At 42.6% G+C, this 26,130-nt stretch overlaps 1 protein-coding gene and 1 long non-coding RNA gene across 3 annotated transcripts; both read left to right on the top strand.

Moving 5' to 3' along the window:
- Positions 1 to 303: 303 nt before the first annotated feature.
- Positions 304 to 12,898, top strand: LOC128851733 (uncharacterized). The gene is made up of 3 exons (XR_008449143.1): positions 304 to 587; positions 3,556 to 3,633; positions 12,225 to 12,898. It is a non-coding gene; the product is annotated as an uncharacterized LOC128851733 (long non-coding RNA).
- A 3,256-nt stretch (positions 12,899 to 16,154) lies between these two features.
- Positions 16,155 to 26,086, top strand: SCCPDH (saccharopine dehydrogenase (putative)). 2 transcript variants are annotated; one of them, XM_009559681.2, is made up of 12 exons: positions 16,155 to 16,468; positions 16,587 to 16,699; positions 17,945 to 18,025; positions 18,477 to 18,606; positions 20,063 to 20,112; positions 21,721 to 21,851; positions 22,371 to 22,488; positions 23,632 to 23,751; positions 23,870 to 23,926; positions 24,472 to 24,583; positions 25,402 to 25,483; positions 25,912 to 26,086. In XM_009559681.2, the coding sequence occupies exons 1-12, from the start codon at positions 16,264 to 16,266 to the stop codon at positions 26,015 to 26,017; spliced, it is 1,305 nt and encodes a 434-aa protein (XP_009557976.2). In that variant the 5' UTR covers positions 16,155 to 16,263; the 3' UTR covers positions 26,018 to 26,086. The 2 variants fall into 2 exon arrangements, with proteins under 2 accessions (XP_009557976.2, XP_053919626.1); XM_054063651.1 differs by lacking the exons at positions 16,155 to 16,468; positions 16,587 to 16,699 and adding an exon at positions 17,577 to 17,786.
- Positions 26,087 to 26,130: the final 44 nt, after the last annotated feature.

Raw genomic sequence — 26,130 nt, 5'->3', positions numbered from 1 at the left:
ACAGCCTTGATGATGATTCTTTTTTAATCGTAAAGTGTAATTACTACCAGGAAGGGCAACACTAAAATTTAGCCATGAACTAGTATTTGATCGGCACAGCACATGATGTTGTTGTCACAGATACTACGGCTTCATTGCATGAATGCTTCCCTCCAGCAATACCGAGGCAGAAGCATCCACTGTAATTAGACGTTTGAAACCTATGTTGTGTAATTGGTTCTGCTACGCTGTGCAGAATGAGTGTCCCTATTGAAAAGTAAGCAGAAGACAGAAAAACAGGTTATCATCTGAGTAATTCTTGCTAGCTCCTCGCCCGTCCTGCCATCTCCTCTAGGTGACTGATTCTTGCTTGCTTGCTCTCACTTTGGCAGTCCTGGGAGGAGCAATCACTACTCTTAAAGCTTCTTGGTAATTTTTCTGACTTCTAACAGGTTTTGGGGTGGGGCCAAATCCAGCTGACCTTGGACTCAAGGTTGCAGCTGTGGGGATGACTTTTTTGGTTCCACCTGTAATGGGAATTCTCCCCAGTTCCATCAATGCATGACTAATTTCCTGGACAGCTGAGCCAGCATGAAACTCTGGTGTAGGTAAGGAAAATGAAATTGTTACTATTTATACATTCCAGTGGACTTAAGATATAGCGCAGCTTTTTTTTTTGACTATGCTTGAGATTTGGATGCAGGTCCAAGCTATTGCTGCTTGGCCAAAAGTTTGGTGGAATTTTGGACAAAATCCCAAATTGCCCCCAGGAGATTTCTAGGGTGGTAAGATCTGCAGAGCAACATTCCTGGTGCTGCTCAGTGATTAATGACGAAGTTTGTAATAACTTGCTTACTCTAATTGTTTCTGCTGTTTTCCCTTCTAAGCATGTCTTTCAAAACAGTCCACAGAGACCTTTGTGCCATCTATGCCCACCAGAGTCCTCTGCCATTCTGTCCGGCTGCCGTAGGGAACTGTGTGAGTGTGGGAGAGAGGCGGTTGTATTTAATAGTGAAGAGAGCTCAGCTTGGGAGAAAGCAAAAGGGCCCAGAGGAAAGAGAGGGAATAGAACTGAAAACACTGCAGCTATGGCTTTCGGATTTGAATGAGAGAGAAACTGCTTGCGGGCCTTATTTGTAAGGGTCGTTTAGGGATATCCTTTTTGCAGTCCAGAATCCTTATCTGCTGCAAAGTGATTACACAATATATTAGTTGAGATTTCAGACTTTTTATGCAATCACTTGCTTCTAGGACACTGATAATCAGAGCTGAAGGCCTCCTATGTGTGTTGTATTTCCAACTCTTCATATTTTATTCCAGAACCAACAGTATTTTTGTAGTTTCAACTAATAGGTGTATATTCTTATTAGAGTCCAAATTTTTCAACACAAAAATTTCTTTCCCTCATGGCTATGGAGAAATAAATACTTTAAGCAGCTTGAAGAATCAGAAACTACAAGTTAAATACAAAAAGCCTCATCTTCACTAGATTTGTTCGATTGTTTTTACCACCTGTTCATTGTATTTGAATATTTGAGGGTCAATATTTATTATCCGTCACAGTGTATACAGATATTACTTGCTTCTATCCATAGTGTTAAAATCAATCACTTAGCCAGCAAAACAGATATTGCAAAGATTAAGATGTTATTAAGATGTCTTGCATTAAACTCTAACCCCAAAGTCCTTGGGAGATCCTTCAAATGTTATCTGAGAAAGATAAATGTCATGCATGTAGGAGGACATTTTAGTTACTTGCAAGCAAGAATTCGTGCTTCCAGTTTCTGAAGGGCACTTGTGCAGAATCAAAATGATTTCTTGGTAATCTGTTGCCACATCAAACTGAGGAGATGCCCTCTCCCTCCTGCCAGGAAAATGCAGGTAACCCATGTAAGGTTGTGTGGTCCATGTTCTATTTGGAAATGCAGCTCTTTCAGATGCACCAGAGAGAATGCAAAGAGGAAGCAAATTAGAAGAGGGTGCAGGCAGAGGATGGAGACAGAGGGAGTGAGCTCTGGGCACAGCTCAGTGGCTTTCTGAAACTGAAGGAAGACAGAAGGAAAAGCTAGAGACAATTCTATTTAAGCAAGAGGCTGGATACAACAGTGCCTTCCTTCTTACAGTGTTTGGTCTAGTTGTGTGTACATCTTCAGTCTTATTTTTGGCAGTTTTCACTTTCATTCCTTCCCTCTCCTCTGCTATCCCTTCAAGAGAGAGAATGAGGAATGCGTGTGGGCTGATGATTTGAGAGCAAAGAGTATGGCTAACTCCTACAAAAAGAAAGCTACCCCTGGTGTCTGAGAATGAGGATAAGCAGACGCCTGGAACCCAAACAAGCATCCAGATTTCTATTTCAAAACAAATGCTGACCTCTGTGCAGCAAGTACTTTTCAGGCTGCTGCTTCAAAAATATGACTTTTTGCACACTTTGCCTTTATTTGGAGTTTTCCTATTCCCTCCCTACTTGCACCCCAGCAGCAGCTCTGCAGTCCTGGCCGTGAGGACAGAAAGCTCTCCTAAACAGGGCAGAGCGCATCCCTGCGGTGCACACACCAAACTGTAGGCAGGGCAGACCCTTAGGGGGCAGCGGTGGCAGCAGAGAGCGGTGCCATCTGCTGGCTTGGACAGCCCTGAGACCACTTCCCCGCCGGGGACCCTGTGCCCCGGGATCAATAAGAGCCAGAAGAGATGTGGAGTGTCCGGTGATGCTGAGTCTTCGGCTGAAACAAAACTGCTGGAAGTAAAGATATCCTTCTTTCTCTCTGCGTATGCTACAAATCGGTCACATAAAAATTACAGGGAAGGATGGAATTACAGAATTATAGAACGGTTTGGGTTGGAAGGGACCTTAAAGATCATCTAGTTCCAAATGGTGTTAATGAGAGTAAAACAAGTCCACATCATGTGGCTGTAATAGCTGGTGACAGCACAAATCTGTTCTTCAGATCTAAGAAGTGCTTAGTGATTTCTCTGCTTCATCTGATATCAGTGCACAACCGTGTGATCATTAATTTATGTCTTAAAGGTTGGGAGTGAATGACAGGCTATTTGTAATGTTCTCTGAGCCAGACAGGCAAGTTTGGCATCTGTTTTTAACTGGTAATTCTGATGAGCATCTATGGCCTGTTTTCAGGTGACTTACACACTTAAATTCTAATGAGTTATTTTTAAGCCAAAACGTCCTAGTTTCTGTTTCAGCTTCACCTACTGGATCTTCTTATTCATTCTTATATAAAGATTGGATTTTTCATAAAAAGCCAAATTCCTCTGTTGTATAAAAAAAATTAAAGGGCAAGAAGGACAACCATAACTTTTAATATTTACTGTGGGTATGGAACCATTATGAGACAGACATATGAGAGGGATTGTTAAAAATAACCTTTCTTCTGTGGTGCCAGGTACTCTTGCTAGGTATATAATGAAATGTGAGGGCACTCCATCTCCAGAACCATTAAAGAGCCTTTGGTGGTGCTACATCAGCACTTACTTTGTTTTAGTGATATGTTCTTTTTTTAACAAGGCTCTGGTGTGCTGCCATTAACTGGATTTTATGCCTCTCTTTGGTTTTTTTCATAGCCACAAGCCAAATGGTTTCAGCATTTTGTGCTTCCTCTGATATGGAATCTGACCGCAGTGCTCCAAATTACTTGCAAGGTACCTTTCATTCCACATGCTGTATTTCTTGTTACATATTGCAATGCATTCAAGCTTTGGTCATTTCAGCTCAAAAACAAACCTAGAAAATTTTGCATGTTGTATGCAGCATGTAGAGCTGGTGACTGGGCACAGATATTATCTCCTTGGATCCTGGGGATATTATTCTCCTTGGAAACCTCTGTTATCACTGGGTTTCATAGAATCATAGAGTCACTTGTTTGGAAAAGATCTTCGAGATCATCAAGTCCAACCATGCTGTCCACCACTAAACCCTATCCCTGACCACCTCATCTACCTGTCTTTCAAATATCTCCAGGGATGGTGACTCAACCACCTCCCTGGGCAGCCTCTGCCAGTGATCGATAACGCTTTTAGTGAAGAAATTTTTCCTGATGTCTAGTATGAACCTCCTCCACTGCCACTTGAGGCCGTTTCCTCTCATCCTATCCCTGTTACTTGGGAGAACAGACCAACACTCACTTCACTACAACCTCATTTCAGGCAGTTGTAGACAGTGACAAGGTCTCCCCTCAGCCTCCTTTTCTTCAGGCTAAATAATCCTGGTTCCCTCAGCTGCTCCTCATAAGACTTGTTCTCCAGCCCCTCCACCAGCTTCATTGCTCTTCTCTGGACAAGCTCCAGGACGATAATGTTTTTGTGGTGAGAGGCCGAGAACTAAACACAGTATTCGAGGTGCAGCCTCACCATTGCTGAGTACAGGGACACAATCCCTTCCCTGCTCCTGCTGGCCATGTTGTTTCTGATAGAGGCTAGGATGCTGTTGGCCTTTTTGGCCACTTAGGCACACTGCTGGCAATTTGTAGGATAGGACAGAGCAACTGCTTTGAAAAATACCGTCCAAACACTAGTGCATGATCAAAGGGTGAACTAGACTGGAAGGTGGAGAGATAGGGCAGTGCTTTTTTGCTACCACAGCCTTTGGGTGCTTCCTCTCCTTCTGAGATCTTTTGTAAAAACAAGTGAACAAACCTCCTGCTGATGAGCCTATGGCAGGCCTGATGCAGTGGGAAGGGAAATATTGCTGCTCAGTAATGTCAAATGCAAAGCTCCAGTTCTTCATTCTCTTCCTCATTTAGGTACACAATTTGCTCTACAGCTTTCACTCAACCTTAGCTGATGGGATAACAACCTCTCACCCTGCTGTGATTAACTTTATGGCTGATGTCATACCCACTCCTAAATGTGTAGCTGGATTTTAGAACTCCAAACATGAACTCCAGGCAGGGTAGTGTGAGGACAGGAACTGTGAAGGAACTACTCTGCTGTACGCAGAATGGAGCAGTATTGTAAAAGGTTGTTAGTGGCATATATTTAGGAGACAGGGAATTTTTTTTTGTGGCACGGGAATCTCAAAAAAGGATGAATACATGAATGGAAGTTAATTTGTGGCTAAACAATGCAACAAAATGTAGTCCCATGAGCATAGCAGAAATGATAGCAAGCCAGAGAACAGCAACGTGAGAAAACAGTAATGCTGATGTCCACATCTTGCTGTAGCAGTAATGTTTAGACAAGAGGTTACAACCAAGACAAGGGATCCTGTATGCTACAGAAATAGCATTTGTGTACAACCTCATAGCAGCAGAGCTGAAGGACACAACTATGATGACCACAAGATAGCTGAGTGTTGTTTTGATAAAGGTATTCCTTTTTGCCTCCCATCATGGGGAAAACCACAGGTAGATGTGTGTGCTTGTGTGAAAAAGCTCGGGCAACACTTTGTAGCCTCTGTAGCTTGAGCTCGTTGCATCCAAAAAAAAAAAGGCCTCTTTCATTCCTCATTCCAGGAAATAATTAAACTGAAAGGCAGAGAAATGCCATCAGGATGAACAAATACGTCTCAAGTCACATGTTTCATGAGATTTTTTTTAATGTTGTCTTTTTTTTAAAATTTGACTTTAAAAATGGAACAATTTTAAACATTTTGTTAAAGATTGCAAAGGCAATGTAATTGGGGGAGGATCTCAAACCCTGACACTTAAATGAATTGTGCACTCTTCTGCTTAGGACTACAGTAGCCATGTTTTAGAGTTCATACGTCATGTAGAAAACTGAGCAGGATGAATTTCTTAAAAAGTTAGGGATTCACCCATTTGCTTATTCCATAAGATACCAAGTGAACTGATATATATGCCAACCTTATTTCTGATTGTTTTTCATTCATGATGCTCTCTACCACACCCCCTTCTGTGTTTGAGAAAATATTTGTTACCTGCAGTAGGAAATTATACAAACCCACTGCTTTTGTTTCGCAAGTGCTTTGGAAACAGTCTAGTTCCAATTTGTCTCTACCACCATTAAATCTACATTTGTTCTTTTTTGTTCTTTTCAACTTTTCTGGAAACTTCTAAAAAGAAGAACTTGGCTTTGTGAAGCAGAATTGATATGAACCGTTACAGGACAACTAGATGATCTTTAAGGTCCCTTAGAACTCAAACTATTCTAAGTACAAAGATCCTTTGCCTGTTTTTTTTGTTTTTAAAGTTTTTGGGTTTGAATTTAGCCATTCAATCAATAGGTACAGGGCAGATGGTAGTGATCTTTGAGCACAGAAAACTTTCACAACTCACTAGAGGGAGCTCAGACACAGTTTCTGTGCCGGGCAATGAGCTACCACACCTCAGCTTGTTACTTGCCTCGTGTTTTGTCAGTAAATCTCTCCCTTCGATTAACTTCGAGTTTCTGTGTGGGCAAATCCATCGCCTGCATTGTGATAAGCACACTAAGTTTTCAATTGCAGATACTTTGCAAATCAATATTGAACTCGAAGGGGAGGTCTCAACTGCGATTTCCTTGTCAGCATAGGTAGATATTACCAGAACACCTTTTTCCAGAACATAAAAATGAGTCAGAAGAGGTTTCTTTCTTCTCCTGCCTGTCTTTTCCTTCCTAGTGCGTTCCTTCTCCTTCAATAGATCCTCAGATCCATGTACTGACAACCTTCTTCTCTAAGTCCTCTCTTACGAACCAGTTTATTTACTTCAGATGCTCTACTTTCCTGCCTGAGTATGCACTTACCCAGATCCCAATCTTTTGTCTCTGCCTGTCTGCTGCCTGCCCCCAACCTAATCCACTCACCTACCTAAAGCACATCAGTTTTCACCAATGTGTGCTTTATCTTATTGTTTCCTCTTATCTTTCCTTGGTCCACCATTCTGAGCTGCAAGTGTAGGTTCAGGCACCACCTTGGTTGCTGCTGAAGACATTTTGAGAGGAGCAGTTAAATGCACTATGTACAGCAGTGAGGTTCTCTTGACTGGCTGTAACTGATGTTGTGAAAGTGCTTATCTAATGTTCAGGAAGTGATTAATGAGTAAACTCCTTTAAAAATATGCTTCCCTTATGGTCAGGTAGTTATCTGCCATCAGGCAGTCCTCCCCACGTCAGGCAGTTGCTGTTCTTGTGCAAGTTTTTGCCCTTGTTCAGACAAGAGTCAGCACACAACAGACTTGGAAGTCTGTTGTGGTACTACTGTCATTGTAAGTTGATTTTTCCTTCAAAAAAGACTTGTAAAATATTTTGTGTTCCATACCTTGCTGGAGAACACTAAAATGCTACAATGAGTTAGACAAATCATCCAAACCACCTAGGACAGTCTTAGGCACCCTGCTAAAGAGGAGATGCTACAGATGGAGGTTGGAGAAGCACAGATAGAGGCCTTTTACCCTTAGCACATGTTCAGCAGCATAGTGAAAATGGTTAATAGAGTCAACTCATTATTTTATATGAGTCAAGCTAGCTTTGGTAGGTGACAAATAAGATGGTGTTATTAAAGGAAGGCCTTAAAGTAACTGATTCTCAGTTCGACACCTTGATGCTATCCCAGAAATTCCAAAAAGTGGGAGATCATTTTTTCTGTGTTGGTGAGGCTCTGTTCTGACACAAACCAATGCAGGGCTCTCTATACAGGCTTGTCAAAGAGTATGGCAAAGCATGCTACACTGCAGATATTCCTCATGTCGTAGGACCATTTTGTTCTTTGGTATTTCTCAAAGTTCAGTTACTGGCCCTGCACGCTGCTGAGTAGACCAGCTACATAAAATGAAGGGAATTTGCTGTCTCTGCATTTATTCGCTGGTTTTGTTCTTCCCATCCTCACAGTAAATGCTACATGTGCTGACTGCTCAACTCTATACTGAATCCTGAGGCAAGGCAGTTGTCTGAAAGCTAAACTTCTGCTTTCAGAATATAGTTGATCATTCTTGCAGCAATTATCAGAAAACCTCCTTGATAAGATGTATTCGTGAGCAATAGATTTTGGAAAATGTGCCCCATTCCAACACTACAGACACTAGAGATCTGTTAGGATCTTTCCTATGAGGAAGATGGAAGACATCTTGCCTTTGTCCACTTTACAGACAGATTTTAATTCAATTGCAGCTATCTTGTGAGAAGGTCAGTTAGGGGCTATTGAAGAGTAGCTACACAAGAGACGTAGAAGCAGCTTTGAAGTGTTGCATCTCACCTGCATTTCAGCACAAAAATACTTCTGCAGCCTATGGTGGCTGACAGCACAGGACGTTCGGCATTCTGCTCTCACCCTCAAAAGTCTGCAGCAATTCTCTTACACAAAACATCTGCATAGAGCAAGAGCAGCTGCAAAAGCTAAATGGTGTGCTCTCATCTCCCACTTATTTTCACAGGAGCAAGAGAGTGAAAAGCTCCGCCACTGTACCATTTCTTCTCCCCTTATCAGGAACTCCTTTCTCTTCAGTCTCTGACAGTTCATGAGGATGCAGTATTAGTGAGAGAGGGTAGATTCCATGGAAGTTATGATGCTGGGAAGGTTTTAAAACTGCCATGGGGCTAGAAGGAGTAACTATGTGCTCCGCTTGCAGAATGTGGGGCAGGAGGCATGTTTTGCACTGAGCTGCTATAGTTTCCAGAATGAAGATCAGAGTTCTGTGAAGGACCATCCTTTCTAACCCTTACTGCAAAGGAAAGTTGTGCAGCAGATAGATGGCCGAGCTGTTCAAGATAGTACTGGGAAAAATGAAAGTCTTCAGAGGTCAAAAGATGAACTACATTATCAACTCAAAGACAGATGGAAGGGTTTTGATAACAGTTATTCCTATGTAGTTTGGATGTGATTTTTAAATGTGATAAAAATGAGTGGTCATGGTTTTGCCAATGTGTAAAACCGGACAATCTGAGAGCCCTTCCTCGTCTATGAACAGACAGTATTACAATCGGAAAGAAGAAAAGTACTCGTGGATACTTCTCGTGAACACTGACAGAGCATTCAAATGCACTGAGCAGAGGCATCTTGGTGTGGGGCCAGGCCTTGGCTGGCCCCCAAGATGTTCTATGGGCAGCAAAAGTTGGTAGAGTACAGAGAATAACATTGAGGAACTGTAGAGTTTTGCATGCAAGCACTTTTTTATAATTAGAGTATATAGATATTTTCCCTTTCTAATGATCTTGCTTAAATAAGATACAAAGGATATTTTAAGAGCTATTAGACTGTTGTTATATTCACAATGTAATTGAGGGGAAGATGGCTAGAGAATTTTACATTTGGTTTAATACTGAAGACTGCAGACAGTAAAGAACAGGTGACCCAACTAGCCATCTGCCTACTCTGGCTGCAACGTATGGCTTCCTCACAGTTAACATTCTGATGCTTTGTTCCACCTACTTACATGCTCAGTTTGACACATGTACATTGGCACTCAGAAAATTACAGGTCTCATTCTCCTATTGACACCTCCCTTGTTGTGAGGAATGGGTTGTGCTGGTCACCCTGTCAGTCACATTTACTCAGGTGTGCACCTCTTTTTGTACTCCAAGTCCTTCACCTTCCATCCCTAGAACTTACATCCTCAGATATTTTCAAAGCCTTATCATGACCCTGTAGCTATTCTTTGGCTTAATAATATATTCCTTGAACTTGGATTTTTCCTGGAAGGTATCTCCATTCCTACTCGATAATTCATTATTTCCTGGATGATTTCTTAAAACTGTCTGCAATTTGTCAGTCTATTCATTGTAGTGAAGTTGCTGAACTGGAATGCACTGTTTTATGTGAGACATTCAAATGGAGACAGATTTTTATTTCCTTCTATGCAATCTGATTCTTCTGCATTGCTAATATCTCCTACATTTGCCATTCACTGGGCAAAACATTTACCTCTGGTTTCTTTTTAGCATATCTGTATTCTAGGTTTTAACTTCTGTAGTATAGATTAGTTTGCATTTTCTGAATCCTTTCACTTTTAATTCCTTAGCTGCCTTTAAATTATTACTCTGCAACTATGGGAGAAAGTTTCAAATCCTTATTTGTCATCATCAAAATGACTACTGACCTGTGAGGCAGGGCAGAGCTGGTGAGGCTGCATCTCGAACACTGTGTTCAGTTTTGGGCCCCTCACTACGAGGAAGACATTGAGGTGCTGCAGTGTATCCAGAGAAGGGCAAGGAAGCTGGGAGGGATATGGAGCACAAGTCTTATGAGGAGCGGCTGAGGGAACTGGAGTTGTTTGGAGAAAAAGAAGCTGAGGGGAGACCTTATCGCTCTCTACAACTGCCTGAAAGAATGTCATAGTGAGGCAGGTGTTGGTCTCTTCTCCCAAGCAGCAAGTGATAGGACAAGAGGAAACAGTCTCCCAGAGAAGGTTTAGATTGGATATTAGGAAAAATCATTTCACCAAAAGGGCTATTAAGCACTGGAACAGGCTGCCAAGGGAAGTGACTGAATCACCATCCCTGGAGGTATTTAAAAGATGCATAGATGCGGTGCTTAGGGACATAATTTAGTGGTGGGCTTGGCAGTGCTAGGTTAAGGGCTGGACTCGGTGATCTTAAGGGTATTTTCTGACCTAAATGATTCTATGATTTTTTTTTCAACAAGGTTATATTTTATTTAAAAATAAATAAATAAATAAAAAGCATTACTGAACTGTCACATGTGGCAAGTAACTATGTTGGATTCTCTGCAGCTTTTAATTGCAGGCTACTCTTTTTCTTTGTCCTAGTCTAAATGGATTGACTGATTACAAATTCTTAAGTCCTGTATCGGGTGTCTTTTTGAAGCCTATTGCCTCTTGATTATAAAATAATATTCTGCATAAATTAAAGATAAGATACACCATGGCACTAAGAAACATGCCAGAAACATCTGTTCTCACAGTCTTGCATTTCTGAGTAACTGTAGCAGGTACATAGATGCCTGCCTTTTTTTATCCCTTATATACACACCCACATAATTCTTCATATCCTGCAGTGAATTATCCATGCATTGTTAATCAACCTTATTTCCCAACACCTCTGCCTACTCTTATGCTCTGTTTTTCTTGTGTTATTTAGTAATTTTTGCAATGATGCAAGCTAGCAATCTTATTGCATCCTTTGGAGTACAACACAATTATTATGTGGTGCTTAAAAAAATTGTCTTCATATAGCATTATGCAATTGACATAATATTGCACTTTTTCTGCTACCTTATTATTATTTTAAGTAAAAAGTAGTCATGGAACAAAATCTTCATTTCCACTTTATAAACAAAACGTACCCTAAAGTTATAAATGAGTATAAAAAATGTTACCACAAAGACTGGTGTTCAAGAAATACATAAATATTGATTAGAAGGATTTTATCAGAACACCTGCTCTATCAAATTAAGGGACATACAAATGGTCTTGTAAATCCTTATATAGATTCTTCATATCCTGCCAGAGGCTCCAGGTGGAACAGGAGAAGTTAGCAAAAAGAAGCCTGCCCTTTTTTTTATTTAAGGAATTTTAAAAGATATGGCTTGTGTGTGCATGCGTGCATGCACTTGTGTACTTCTCTGTCCCAAAGAAATTGGCAGAGACATCTAATAATTGAAGTTATTTTAGACTGAGGCAATCTGGCTAAACAAGGCTTTAAATGAAATACTGTAATCTTTAAGTAGCTGTAAACAGAGAGATATGGGGAAGAAAAAAGCACCATCAAATCCAAAAAACAAGATTTCAAAAGAAACAGCAATTTTTTAATTTTTTTTTTTGGGGGGGGAGCTTCTAAAGCTGCTTCAAGTGGGAATCTCCTTTACAGAACTGAACTTGCAGCAGATCTGGCATTTCTTGTCTTCCTATTGGACAAGGAAAAACTGTAAATCATCCTAGTGCTTTCCCACAGAATAATTTTTGCAATCATGCATTGGCAACACTAACTAGGGAGACAGGTTAACCTTTGCCTTTAGTCAAGCCTGCAGTAAGCCTCCCATTTAAAATCAAAGCCCTGATATTGCCTTAGTGTTTGCTATTTTGAAACCTACCCGTCTACTTGTTATTTTCATAGGCAGGAATGTAAACTGGCTTAGAGACTTTGCTTTCTGTTCTTTTTTTTTTAACTCAATGAGCTAGAAGGAAACAGGAGAGGTCTCGAAACAGAACTCTTTAAAAAAGAGTAGTTGGAGCTACCATAATGATATTTTATGCAAGCAAAATATCCCCAGGTTTGTCTCATTATTTGATGCCCCTCTAGTCGGTTTTCGGGTGTCCTTCTGCAGCTCTGAAAGCCTGATTTCCTGCATGTGTAAGCAACTTACATGTGTAATGCAACTTACATGCATTACCTTGTTCCAGCAGGTGTATTTTAAAGAAATATAGATGACATTGAAAGAGCAGATGAAATCTTGAGAGTTGTGGACAGATGAGCAGGGTAAGTCTGCCAAACTTGGCATAAAGTTTCAGTCACTGAGAGAAGACAGGGTTCTCAGTACTGCATGCAAGCTTGTGCTTGCCAAGCCACTGCATAATATCACAACAGAGGTCTTAAATACATACGGCCCAGAAGCTTGTGCAATCCCAATTCTTTACAAATGGTTGAGTCAGAGTCCATAGGTTTATAAATTACCTTGGTTTCTGGGAGTTACAAGGGACTCGATATGAGAAGGGGATAATATGGAAGAGGGAGAGAAGGCAAGAGAAGCAAGCTTCTGGTGCGAAGACATGAAGCAAGCAGGCTGAGGATCACAGTATCACAGAATCATAGAACAGTTAGCGTTGGAAGGGACCTTAAAAGATCATCTTGTTCCAACCCCTAGTCATAGCAAGCTATGTCAGAATCCCTCCACAATCTGCAGGCTCCTTACAGTCTCTTGTCACCAAACAATTTTAAATGTTAATGCAAAGTCCAAAGAAATAATGATTTTTGTTAAACTAAGGGAAAAACATCTATTGCAATATTTTCTCAAAGCTTTTGCAAAGAAGAAGGGAGAGCTGAAAACCAAAGTCAGCAGCCTCAACACAGACCTTACTTTCAGAATTGGTGGGAGAAGAGAAAAATTGAGGCCAAAAGGAAAGTAGCTCAGAGGAGTTCAACAGTATTATAAGCACAGCTGGAAATCATCCCAGTGTGTAAGAAGGACAGGAAGGTAGTAACAGACGAACTTGACTAATAAGATGATCGGTAACTTCAAATATAAGAAACTGGTTTTGCAGGGTTGCTCTGTAAATCAGATCAATGAAATTATCCACATTAAAAAGAGTACAAACCCATCTTTGTCCTTCCCTCCCCCACTCTTTGTTTTTTGTTAGACTGAATTGTTTCACTGATGCAGCTGATAGCGTAGGCCTACAAACAACTGCATCAGCTCTACTTAAGGAGTTGATGCTGATGCTTAGAGTTGGGGATCTCCTGCTGCCTCCAAGGTTTAGAATGTATTTATGAAACATATTAATCTTCAGTACAAATCTGAGATGGGAAAAGACTGGCTAAACAGTGATTTGTAAAATCCTCTGAGTTGGAACAAAGCCTGAGCTGCAGGTGCAGAAACAATGTGATTACCAAATACCTTACCAAATAAAAAGACAAATGTTTGGGGCACGTAGAAACAGGCGTAAATCCTGGTATATCGTATAACCCTCTCAAACGATTTAGCACTGACAATGTGAATGGGGGACTAGTAGTGGACACTAGATTTCAAGAAAAATGTAGATCAGCTGGAGGGAGTTCAGGAGAGAACAGGAAAAATGTGTGTATGAAGTGGCCTGTGAGGAATGATCAAAAGAATTAATGGGTTTTTGATCTAGGGAAGACAGAGGAGACGCATGGAACTTTCCAGCTTTGCAGCATCTTTTTATATATCTTCGGGAATTACATCTTTTACCACTATCCTCTAGAAACAGAAGAAATGGTATGGGGCTGAAACTAAAGGATCTAGCTTATTGTCTCCAGCCATACCTATAAAAATTGCAGGAGGAGATTGCCTGGGGAGCAATGGGAAAGCGCTCATCGGTAGAGGTTTAAAACAGGTTAGGTAGGTTTCTGTCGGGAACAGTTTAGATATGGCAGACACTCCCTGGGAGAAAGGGCCAGCAAGCGGGAATCAGGAAGTTGCTTCCTGCATGATTTGCTGCAAGTGTCTGGAATCCAGGTGAGCAGCCTGGCCATGAAAAGCACAGAAACCATGACTGTACCTCACTGCACCGTGTAGTCACAAATGCTCCTCACTGTAGCGGCTTTGCAGGGCCACTGCTTCTCCCCACCTCAAAAGGAACTTCAAACTTTGCCTCGTTCTGCTTGTGTTCTTGAGTAAAACATAAGTATTTGCTATAGAGTAGGGGGAAACACCATATTTCATTTTATTTATAGGCAACTAAGGCTTTCTCTTTGATTTGTAACAGTTCTCAGTTCATCTATATTATATTACCTGTGTTGACATGCTTATGGTGATAACTGATGGTACCAAGCCGGGCTGATCAGGAGAGAGAACATTTGCTATGGGACCAATAGTGATGGCCTCTCCCTGCAACCTTGTTGCTTAAACTGCTGGGCTCCAAAACCTCTTGGCTATACACTGCTATAATCTTATCTGTTCACCGTATATCAAAAATCAAAGAATCATAAAATGATTTGGATTGGAAGGGACCATGATTGTCATCTAGTCCAACCCCCCTGCAGTGAGCAGGGATATTTTCAACTAGATCAGGTTGCCCCGTCCAACCTGACCTTGAATATTTCCAGGGATAGGGCACCCACCACCTCTCTGGGTAACCTGTTCCAGTGCTTCACCATCCTCAGTGAAAAAAGATTCCTCCTAACAACTAATCTAAATCTCTCCTCTTTTAGTTTAAAACCACTACCACTTCTCCTATTTCTGCAGGCCCTGCTGAAAAGTTTTTTCTAATCTTTCTTATAGAATCATAGAATGGTTTGGCTGGGAGGCACCCATAAAGGTCATGCCATTCCAACCCTCCTGCCATGGGCAGGGACATCACCCACTAGGTCGGGCTACCCAAGGCCTCATCCAAGCTATCCTTGAACACCTTCAGGGATGGGGCATCCACAGCTTCCCTGGGCAACCTCTTCCACTGTCTCAGCACCTTCCCCATGAAGAACTTCTCCCTAACGTCTAATGTTCTAATGTCTTCCCCACTCCAATTTAAAGCCATTTACATATAACCTTACAAGCCCCCTTTAGGTACTGAAAGGCTGCAATAAGATCTCCTTGGAGCCTTCTCCAAGCTGAACAACCCCAACTCTCTCAGCCTATCTTCACAAGGGAGGTGTTCCACTCATACAGTCATAGAATCATAGCATTATAGAACAGCTTAGGTTGGAAGACACCTTAAAGATCATCTCCAATGAGGTCTCACAAGAGAGGAATAGAAGGGCAGAATCGCTTCCCTCGCCCTGCTGGCCACGCTTCTTTTGACGCAGCCCAGGACACGGTTGGCCTTCTGGGCTGCGAGGGCACACTGCCGGCTCATGCCCAGCTCCTGCTCCACCAGGACCGCCAGGCCCTTCCCCGCAGGGCCTCTCTCACTCCCCTCATCCCCCAGCCCGCATGGATACCGAGGGCTGCCTTTACACGGCTGCTGGACCTTGCCCTTGGCAAAATCCCCTGAGAGAAGCACCTCTCCCTCTTTCCTCGCTGCTAGAATGCGAGCAAAGGTTATTCCTCCCGTGGCCGAAGCCCCACGCGGCTGATGGGGATGGGAGGAGGTGGGGGGGGCTGCGGTGGGAGCGGGGCCAGGCTGAGCCGAGGGCGGGGCCTGTGAGACGAGTGGGCGTGGTCTGAGCGGAGGGGCGTGGTCAGGGACCACGCGTGTTGACGGGGCGGGGCCTGAGCACGAAGTGGGGCGTGACCTGGGGCGAGGGCTTGGCCTGTGTAGGACGGGGGCGTGGCCTGTACGGAGATTGTGCGGGAGGGAAGCGAAGGGAGGGGCCTGAGCAGGGAATGGGCGTGGCCTGAGCGAGAGGTGATGACGGGGTGGGGGACATGTGGAGCGGGGGGGCTGTGCGGAGACTGAGCGGGGCAAGGGCGAGGGGCAGGGCCTGAACAGGAACGCGCGTGGCCTGTGCCGGGGGGCGTGGCCTCATCAGGGTCGCGTTGTGGGGCGGGGTCTGAGCCAGGGGGCGTGGTATACGGGAGGCGTGGTTCGTGCCAAGGGGAGCGGTCTGCGCCGAGGGGTCGTGGCCTGGGCTTGTGGGGTGGGGTGGACCGGGGCCGTGGTCGGCAGCACAGGGGCGCGGCCTCGACCGGGGGTGTGGCCTGTTGGGGGTGCGGCTCGGGCCAGGGAGCGGTGTGGACCGGGAACGTGGTCTGCGCCGGGGGCGTGGCCTGGACGGGTCCCGGGAAGCTGTTGTCGCAGACGGGCAGCGGCTCTCCTCTCGGCGATGGCGGCCGGCGCCGGGTCGGGGTCGTCTCCCGCTCGTCCTTACGAGCTGGTGGTGTTCGGCGCCTCGGGCTTCACGGGCCAGTTCGTGGTGGAGGAAGTGGCGCGGGCCTCGTCCGGCGGGGATCTGCGCGGGCGCTGGGCCGTGGCCGGGCGCAGCCGGGAGAAGCTGCGGGCGGTGCTGGAGCGGGCGGCGGAGAGGCTGGGTACGGGGAGAGAGGAGAGGGGAGGAAGAGGGGAAGAAGAGGGAAGGAAGGGGAAGGGGAGGGGAGGAAGAGGAGGAGGGAGGATGCCCGGGGTGTGACGGCGATGTCTGGTGCGCAGGGAAGGCAGCGCTGGTGACGGAGGTGGCCGTGCTGCTCTGCGATGTGGGCGACCCGGGATCGCTGGCCGCCGTGGCGAAACAGACCCGGCTGGTGCTCAACTGCGTGGGCCCGGTGAGTGCGGGGCTGTGCGGGGCTCCCGGGAGCGGGGGACACCCGCCCCGCGGTGCCCGGAGCCGCCCGGTGCCGGGCGCGGGGGTTTGGAACGGATCCCAAAGTGCTGACCAAGCGCGGTCATCGCTGCAGAGATTCCCTGGTACCGCCAGCTGTCATTCATAGAGTCGCTTGGTTGGAAAAGACCTTTGAGACCATCGAGTCCAGCTGTACCTGCCCACTAAACCAGATCTCTGAGCACCTCGTCTGCCTGTCTTTTAAATACCTCCAGGGGTGGTGACACAAGCACCTCCCTGGGCAGCCTCTGCCGGTGCTTGATGACCCTTTCTGTGAAGAAATTTTTCTTAATGTCCAATCTAAACTTCCCCTGATGCAGCTTAAGGACATTCCTTCTTGTCCTTATCACTTGTCACTTGGGACAGCCTTTCAGGCTGTTGTAGAGAGCAGTAAGGTCTCCCCTCAGCCTGCTCTTCTCCAGGCTAAACAACCCCAGTTCGCTCAGCTGCTCCTCATAAGACTTGTTCTTCAGCCCCTTCACCAGCTTCATTGCCCTTCTCTGTACATGCTCCAGAGCCTCAATGCTCTTCTTTTAGTGAGGGGCTCAAAACTGAACACAGTATTCAGTGTACAGCCTCACTGACAGTTCCCACGGAAACACAACAGGGATTTTTCAGTCTTTCACAGGCGGCATAGGAAACCAACTGTGAAGCTGGGAGGAGTTTTGGCTTTGGCCAAAATGTTTTCAGTGGTGCCAGGGTTGAAAATAGAGCTGGAAAGCAAACCCACGGGCTTGCTGTTCTAAGTTCTTGGCCCCTTCCAGACTTTAAGCATTAATATTTCCAGCACGTTCACAGGGCTCAAAGTACAGGAGCTGGAAGTTGGGTCACAATGGCATCTTTGAAAGTAAGAGTATTTAGGTAGATAATATGAGTGCAAAGAGCATAAATTGAGATTAGATGCATTAAATTGGCCTTGGTGATCTTGTCTGGTGAGAGAAATGCAGTGGTTTAGTCTGTGCAGCAAACTGCTATCAGTGATGAAGTTTGTGATGTTCCTTCTCTCCAACCCCCCTCCACCCCAAAAAAAGGCAAGTACTGTTATATTTTTGCCCCACTTAGCATGATGAATAGCCACCAAATGTTTACTTTTATTGTAGATACATATGTTAGATAAAGCATGTTGGGAGAGTTGTGGTGTGTGGGTTTGGTTTTGTTTTATTATATGTGATGTTCTTCCCTTCCGTAGTATCGGTTCTTTGGAGAGCCTGTGGTACAAGCTTGTGTTGAAAATGGTGCAAGCTGCATTGACATCAGTGGAGAACCCCAGGTAGGTGACAGCAGAAAAATGCTACCTTACATCAGAGATCTGTTAAAGGAGTGTTTGTTTAGTGTGCTTCATGTTTCTGCTAATCTTTTTGAACATGAAGGCAAATACTGCCTCCTGAAATGCAATTTTAATTTAATTATTTTAAAGTACATTAATGTGTCGGCATAGAGTTTTCTTACTTTTAAACAAGAGCCTTACAGGTTCTGTCTGGAAATCACAGATTTTTGAATTTTGCTTCAGGTCTTGTTGATGTTCTACATAGGAATTTTGTTGGATCACATTGCTTTGCTTTGCTGTGAATGTTTCATACCATAATCCAGGAATAATACGAGTTTGTCTTAAAAATGCTTATAAGGGATTTGAAGTATGTTGGGTGCTATGCTGATGGCTGTTATTGGGTATGGCCAAATACAGAGTTCTGATTAAAATACTTGTTCTGACTGTGTTTTAGTTTCTGGAAGGAATGTACCTGAAATACAATGAAAAAGCTGCGGAAAAGGGAGTGTATGTCATTGGAAGCTGTGGCTTTGACTCTATACCGGCTGATATGGGAGTACTGTACACCAGAGACAAGTTGAAAGGTGACTTATTTCAGTGTGACCTTATGCTGGAAAAGACATGCAGATTATGCTTTCATCCGGTTTCCTAAAGAAGCAGTGCTTATGTGGAAACTTTTGCAGTCTCTCCTTTTGCCTGCCTTTGCCAGCTGACCAGTTTCAACCAAATCCGGCAGATAAAAATTTAAAAGTAAACCATATTCCCCTTCGATTGGAGGAAAGTGGTCATTTAGGTAGAGGAGGGATTCAAGGTTATGTGGCTCACTGAGGGAACAAAACCTTCAGCTGTCAGCAGAGTATGTTCAGCCAGCTTGTCATCCTAGGCAAGCCTCAGCACGCTGCCTCATGTGGTGAGAATCTTGTAGGGAAGAGGCAGTGGGGAGAAGGGAGGATGTGGGAAAGGGATTGCAAATTAGTGGGTAATCAGGTTTTGTAAGTTTTGTTTCTCTGCCCTAAGCGGTGAGAAATTGTTGTGCGAGTATAAGCAGAAAATGCCGTTTTCTTTAAGAGCAGCTAGACAATAACTGAAAGAGGATATATGTATTTGAGGAAAGAAGTGAGATGATTTAATTCTGTGCGAATAGTACTTGATCCTAATCTCAAATTGAGCACACTTTGGTCATCAGGTCTGACTTGCAGTTAAAGGGGTAGTAGAAGTATGCAAATGTTTTGCTTTTATGTAGTATTAAAACTTCTCTTAAGTGGGATTGCTTTATATTAGAGCGTATAGTCAGTTTTCAATTTAAAAAAAACTCAGTCTGAACCTGCTGGAGAGAAGGGAGAGGCATGGAAATGGGTATCTGGTTGTTTATGGGATTATGATTTAATATCTGGTACTTGTTTTGAATGAAGATATCTTTATCTCTTCCTATTTTGACTTTATGGTATTATCACCTGTCTATCCAGTTGCTTGCCATATTGAAGTTTGTCCATACATGTACAGTTTTACAATCTCAGAAGGAACTGAACAAAGCAAAACAGTTGAATTTGGAGTTGTTTTGGTTTGCTGTTCATCACAACTAAGCATGCTTTGCGAAACACAAGCTGTGCTCGAATTAAAGGCTTAAGATACCTTGTTAAGGTCTACCAAAATCTCTTACTTCATCTAGGTTTTCATAGCCTATAACATCCTTTATTTTGAAACTGGGAGGAAAATTAAATATGGCTCTTAATATTCTCTTCCTTTGCTTTCATTATTATTTATATTATCCCATTAACTGGATAAGACAAGCGAAAAATGTAATGAGTAAGGATAGCATTAATGACCCTTATTGAAGTATATTACCTAAGAAATTTGATACCCACTAACTAAAACAGCTGTGAAACTTAATCTTAGTTTATTTTACTTTGAGGTAAAGATGTGGTTATGCCTTTCCAACTAATAATGTCAACAGCCTGCTATTTGAGTCTGCCAGAGTGTACTCTGGCTTTGTGAACTAATGACTGTACATGCCGAGTAATGTTTCTTTCTCCCTTAAAGGTACTTTGACTGCCGTCGAAAGTTTCCTGACGGTGAAATCTGGGCCTGAGGTTAGTTGGTTTATACCTCCTTGGAAACTGATAGGTATTTTTAATAACATCACTATAGCCCATTAGAATAACTGTTGTCACATTAGTTCAGACCAAGGGACGAGCTAGCAGCATTTTGATGATGAGTCTAAGAACTTTATTTGTTAGAAGCTTGTAAAAGTGTCCCAAGCAAACACTCTTTTGTCAGGTTCATTTGCATAGGCTGTCTACCTAAAATTCATTGTGTTAAGCTGTTTCAAGAAATACTTGGGTTTTGCAGAGATGTGGGAAAGCATTCGTACAGAGGTAAACTGTAACAGCTACATGGCGTGTTGCCAGTAATCCTAGTCTTTGGCTGTTTGTTTTTTTGGCTTTTTTTTTGTTGAGGAGGGTAGGTGTTTCAATATACTTGCATGCATGCAATCGCAATACATATGTGTCGTAATATGTAATATAGATAATTAGGTCTAGCATCATTATTAAAATACTACAACAATGACCCAAATCAAGCCAGCATTGGTGCTTAAGAATTAAACATAATGCTTCTTTTGTTCTGAGCACCAGTCTTGGTAGGTGGGGCCAAAGTTGTAGTGTGTTCTTCTGAACATCTGGAGGAGTGGAAGAAGCCTGTGGGATGAGAGAGTAATACCTGTCTGTTAAAGGACAGGAGATAGTAGTTAATGAGAATGTATAAATCTGTGTGCTCGGTGTAAAGATGTTTTAAGTATGAAGGGTAACTGTTGATAAGAAGGGATCTCAGAAATGAAAATTAAATACAATGGGATAGTTTGAGGATATACATATATTTATATATATACGTATTAAATTACATGGGGCCTGAGCATGAGGCAAATTGTGTGGAGTAAGGGATGGAGATTGTATTGGTTCTGGCTGAGACAGGGTTGATTTTTCCCATAGCAGCCCTCGCCGTGCTGTGCTTTGTATTGGTAGGTAGAAAGGAGTTAGTAATGCACCAGGGTTTTGGCTCCTGCCGAGTAACGTGCGCAGAGCATCCAGGAGGTCTCTCCAACCTTCCGGCCCTTCACCCAGAAGGCTAGGGGTCAGCAAGATCCTAGCAGGGAACATAGCCAGGACAGCTGACCCAAACTGACCAAAGGGATATTCCGTACTATATGATATCTGTTCAGCAATAAAAGCTAAGAGAAAGGAGGAGGACCAGGGGGCATTTGTTAGTGCAACACTTGTCTCCAGAAATACTGCAATGCATACTGAAGCCTTGCTTCTAGGGAAATGGTTTGAGATGGAAACTTCAACAAATCAACCTATTGATGGGAAGTGGAGAATAAATCTTTTGTTTTACTTTACTTGCTTTTTCTTTACTAAACTGCCTTTATCTTGACCTATTAGGGTTGGGGGTTTTTTCCATCTTATTTTCTCCTCCTCCTGCCCTAATGAGGAGGGGGATGATAGGGCAGCTTGGTGAGCACCTGGCATTCAGCCACAGTCAACCCACCACGTTTGAATATACTTTAATGTGTGTAATCATAATATGTATATATAATAGTTGTAATAATGTATAATATATGTTGTAATTCTAAGGTCATTACTAAAATAATACATGAAACCTTTAGATAGCAAATTGGTTACTGTTTCATGGTGTGTCACCAGGGCGCTTGTATACATGATGGGACCTGGAAGTCAGCTGTTTATGGCCTTGCGGATCAAGACAACCTTAAGATGCTTCGAAAAAAGATAGGATATGCCCCTGTTCCAGTAGTTGGTGCAAAACTTAAAAGAAGGTATAAGAAGCGTAAGATGTGAAATGTGCTGTCTTCTACCAGTTCCAGTATTTTTTAAATATAGATTGCTAACATTTATTAAATACTAAAAAGATATATTCTGGACTTTTGTATAATATGAACACATAGATGCTTGTCTAGTAGAATTGAATATAGGTTTTGTCTTACTAATTTGTTGCTGAAAAAAGAACACATCTCAGCATTTACTGGGTCTCAAAGTTAACTTGTTCTAAAGGACTTCTTGTGATGTGGCAAACTTTTGAATTTGAATTCTGAAGCAATCGGTGGAATGGAAAAAAGCAATAAGAGGAAAATATTCTTTTGACAATCAAATTCATCCTTGCTATAGTGCACAGAATTTTGAGTTGAGCCACAGATAAATTCGGAATGGTTTGCTTTCAATGAGAAGAGATATTGTCTTAAAAGTGCTTGAGAAGAAGCCAGTATTGGTAGGGCCATTACGATCAGTGTCTTTCAGTTTGTGTGAACATTTGTTTGTACTTTTTCTTCCATTTGCAGAGGGCTTGTGTTTTACAATCGGGAATTCAAAGAGTACTCCATTCCATTCATGGGATCTGATGTTTCTGTTGTGAAACGGTCTCAACGTTATTTGCACACAGAGCTGCAGGAAACACCTGTAAGTTACTGTTCTCAGTGTTCTATGTCTTTATTACAATTTTCAAGGAATCTTTCCTTTATGTAATGACTGCCCTCAGTGCAGATCTGTGTAGAACGTTTCCGTACTTAGGTAAATAGTAATGAACTGTGATGTGCTTTTGCTTCGGTAAAGAAGGAGGCTTGTTCTGTTGATCATCTGTGGAAGTTGCTTGACCTGATGTGGTCCAGGTTCTTCTGGGTGCACAGGCCTGTTTTGTACTACTTGATAATTCTGCCTGAGGAGCTTGCATATTGCTGCTACCATAATAGTTACAAGAGTCTCTTGTAGGTTTCTCATGCTGTCTCATTTCTGGGTGTGTAGTTGTAGGGAATAGAAGCCTTGAGCCACTGAAAGATTTGAAAGGTAGCCTTCATGATTTTGGGGAATGATAACGACATTAAATTCTGTTCCTGTGCAGAGTTTTTTTTTTTCTTGTATCAACAGAGCTTCTAAAAGCATTACAACTGTAGTCTGTGTAACTACAGTCACATCAGTATAGTGTAGTAAACAGTTTGATAGAAGTTTCATGTGCTGCTCATTTGTATCAGGAGATTTCTTTGACGCTTAAGTCTCTGGAGTGCAGAGTAAAGGTAGTGTGAAGTCGTGGTGGTGGAAAAGTTATTTGTTGTTTTCCATGGTTTCCTGAGAGGAGATCAGCACCTACAGTTTGTATAACAGCAGTGCAGCCGCAGTCACAGTGAAGAGATGAAGGTGAGATAGTGCTCTAAAAATAAACTTGGAAAATACTAATGAGAAAGGGTTGGCATTGCTATTCCACAATTCTGAAGCAAGGCCTCAGGTTCTATTAAACTAAAGCAGGCAGAGGAGGAAAGGAAGATCTTGGGAAAGAAGCCTGAAATCGGATACCAAAATGCATCTTAGTTTGAAGTCTTCCACTTTTGTTTACCATGCTTGCTCCCTCACCGTTCTGTAGTTATGTTGTCTTCTCATAATGTGAAGCATTATTCAAAGAGTTGTTTAGAATGAAGATGATTGATTGAGGCCCTATTTAAACAGCTGTCTATTGTAGCAGACAATTTCAGGGTAGATTTGTTTTTACAGATGAACTGATGCAAAAACTTGAATGTAAATTCTGTCATTGAAAATGTGGTTTTACCCCAGGTGCAGTATGGCGCTTATGTGAACATAGGTGGTCTTGGCTCTGTTATCAAGCTGATGTTTGCTGGCATTTTATTTCTTCTTCTTGTGAAGTTCAGCTTTGGAAGAAAACTTCTGACAAAAGTAAGTGTTAAAAACAGAAAAGAATTCAGTGTTATGAGATTTTTTTCCCCTCTAGTTTACTGTTGGTCTTTTATTATTATTATTTTTTTGTCTCCTCTCCACCTCCCTCATTATATAGTACCCAGAATTTTTCTCTGCTGGACGCTTCACAAAGAAAGGACCAACCCAGAAACAGGTACCGAACTGTTTTCTATCACAATCATTGAATAAATTTGCTATGGTAATGGTTGAATAGTAATGTAGAGTCAACTGCTTAGTCTCAAAGATATAATTTCTAAATGCACATTGTGTGTGCTTGTTCAGATAGTTTTGAATATTTAAATAATCATGCCGTCTGCTATGAGACATCAAAGTATGTGGAACTCATGAGAAAAAATGGATTACGTTGCTGGGTCTGATGTATTTAGGTGGATGGCTTGCAGTGCTTAGTCTCTTAAAGGTGATGACAGAGGGAGAGTGGCCAAAACCCAGGACTGAAAGCACTGAGAGAATAAATGAACTTAGAACAGGAACAGTTCCAACAAAGTGGAAGTGATTAAAAATGGAGATTGTACCTTTGAAGCAATAACTTAGAATAACTCATCTGGTGTTTAGATGAATCATAGTGTTATAATGATAATATAATAGATGCTTATAATGTAATAGATGCTTAGATTTCCTCATTATGCTTGCCTGATATAAGAGAGTTACTGTTTTGGTGACCACTGTTGTCCACTACAGATGGATGGAACCTCTTTTACAATGACTTTTTTTGGCGAGGGTTACAGTGAGGGGCAAGATTGCCAGAACGGCAAACCAAATGTAAAGATCTGCACTGAAGTCAAAGGACCGGGTATGTATCTTAGTAGTAGCTAAATGCTTTGGTTTCACATTCCCTACTCTAAAATAGGTTTATGGTTCCCCTGCTCTTCTTTTTGCCCTCAAGGAGCTCTTGCAACCTCAACAGTCTTTACACTGTGACTTGTTTATTGAAACATCCAATTCGTTTGGGTTCTAGTCGTTCTCTTTCCTTATGACTTTCCCTATTCCAATTTTCATTTTTGCAGAGTAGAGGAGTTAAAGGGCAAGGGCTTTAAGGATAGTTTTCAGTTGTTACAACCTGGGCTTACTACGTGTTTATTTCCAGTCCCCTGTGAGTGAACTTAAACAGTTCTGGCCTGCTATCGTTTCTAGCTATAACATACATTCCTTTGAGGGGAGGGGAGACCTGAAGAAAGTTTGGATGCAGCAAGAATGTGTCTTCAGAAAGCAGTTAACGAAGCACAGCTTCTTGAAATAACTAGAGGTGTAGCTGAATGCAGCAGTCTCACAGCAAAAGTGTGAATTCAAGCACAGGAAAGGAGAAGTTCTTGCTGTAAATGAGAGCCCTCTGTCCCCATGCAGTGATTGCTTGTGATAGTTGTGTGGTTATAGGCCTGTATTTGAAGCAGTATTTGTCCAGATTAGATCTTAAGGAGCTTGCCAGCTACTTGGGATAATTACCAGGTAAAAAAGCTATTCTTAAATGGGGAAAGCTCTTGGCTGTTTCATTACCCAAGAGATTGTTTCTCAGCATGCTGTTCATAAGAGTGAAATTACATTCTGCATTTCAACACAATGTACATTGTTTGATTGGTGTGTTTTGGGTTGCTTTTTGTTTTTGTGTGTCAGAGCCTGGCTATGTTGCTACACCAATTGCAATGGTTCAAGCAGCTGTCTCTCTTCTGGAAGATGCAGCTTGTCTGCCGAAAAAGTAAGTAATTGCACATGCAGAAAAGTTTGATCTCCCTTAAAGCCACAGCGTGCCCATATTTCTCTCTGAAAATGCAGATCCCATAGGGCTGTGCAAGGAAGATAGTTCACCGCAAGCTGATTTAAAGCCCCTTAGTGATCATTTGCCTTTCAGTTTGAAAGGATGCAGTCACAGGTTTTTCATAATCCTTTTGCAGGATCAATTGTGTCAGTTTACACTTTCAGTTAATGAAATGGTTTCTGTTGAGTTTGCTGGGTGCCACAATGCACCTCTGAATCTAAGCAGCCTGCCAGATTCCTCCTGTGCTCTCCCGTGAGATAAAGTGGCTTTTGTTTTCTAAGGCAGGGAAACCCATCTTTGACTTCAAAAAAAGCTGCCGCTCTGTCACTCTGCTACTAAGGTTTTCCTCTTTTGATTTTCATTAACAGGGGTGGTGTGTATTCTCCAGGAGCTGCCTTCTCTAAAACAAAACTGATTGATCGCCTCAACAAACGTGGTGTTGAGTTCTCCGTTATTCACAAGTCTGAGGTCTGAAGTCTCTACACAACTGTATGAACAAACAACTTTCCCGGGTCTAACGCAATAAAACTCGTTTGGCTGTAAGAGCCTAATCATGAAATAGTTTCACTGGGCTATTGTTGGACACA

This window comes from Cuculus canorus, chromosome 3 (assembly GCF_017976375.1).
Source record: "Cuculus canorus isolate bCucCan1 chromosome 3, bCucCan1.pri, whole genome shotgun sequence".
In the NCBI taxonomy this organism is placed as follows: Eukaryota; Metazoa; Chordata; class Aves; order Cuculiformes; family Cuculidae; genus Cuculus; species Cuculus canorus.
This window is presented reverse-complemented; position numbering and strand designations above follow the sequence as displayed.

Bases quoted from the DNA above. Each gene is read 5' to 3' on its own strand.
- SCCPDH (XM_009559681.2), top strand. From the start codon at position 16,264: ATGGCGGCCGGCGCCGGGTCGGGGTCGTCTCCCGCTCGTCCTTACGAG. The intron at 18,026-18,476 runs GTAGGTGACAGC...ACTGTGTTTTAG, and splicing joins ACATCAGTGGAGAACCCCAG to TTTCTGGAAGGAATGTACCT. The intron at 22,489-23,631 runs GTAAGTTACTGT...GTTTTACCCCAG, and splicing joins CAGAGCTGCAGGAAACACCT to GTGCAGTATGGCGCTTATGT.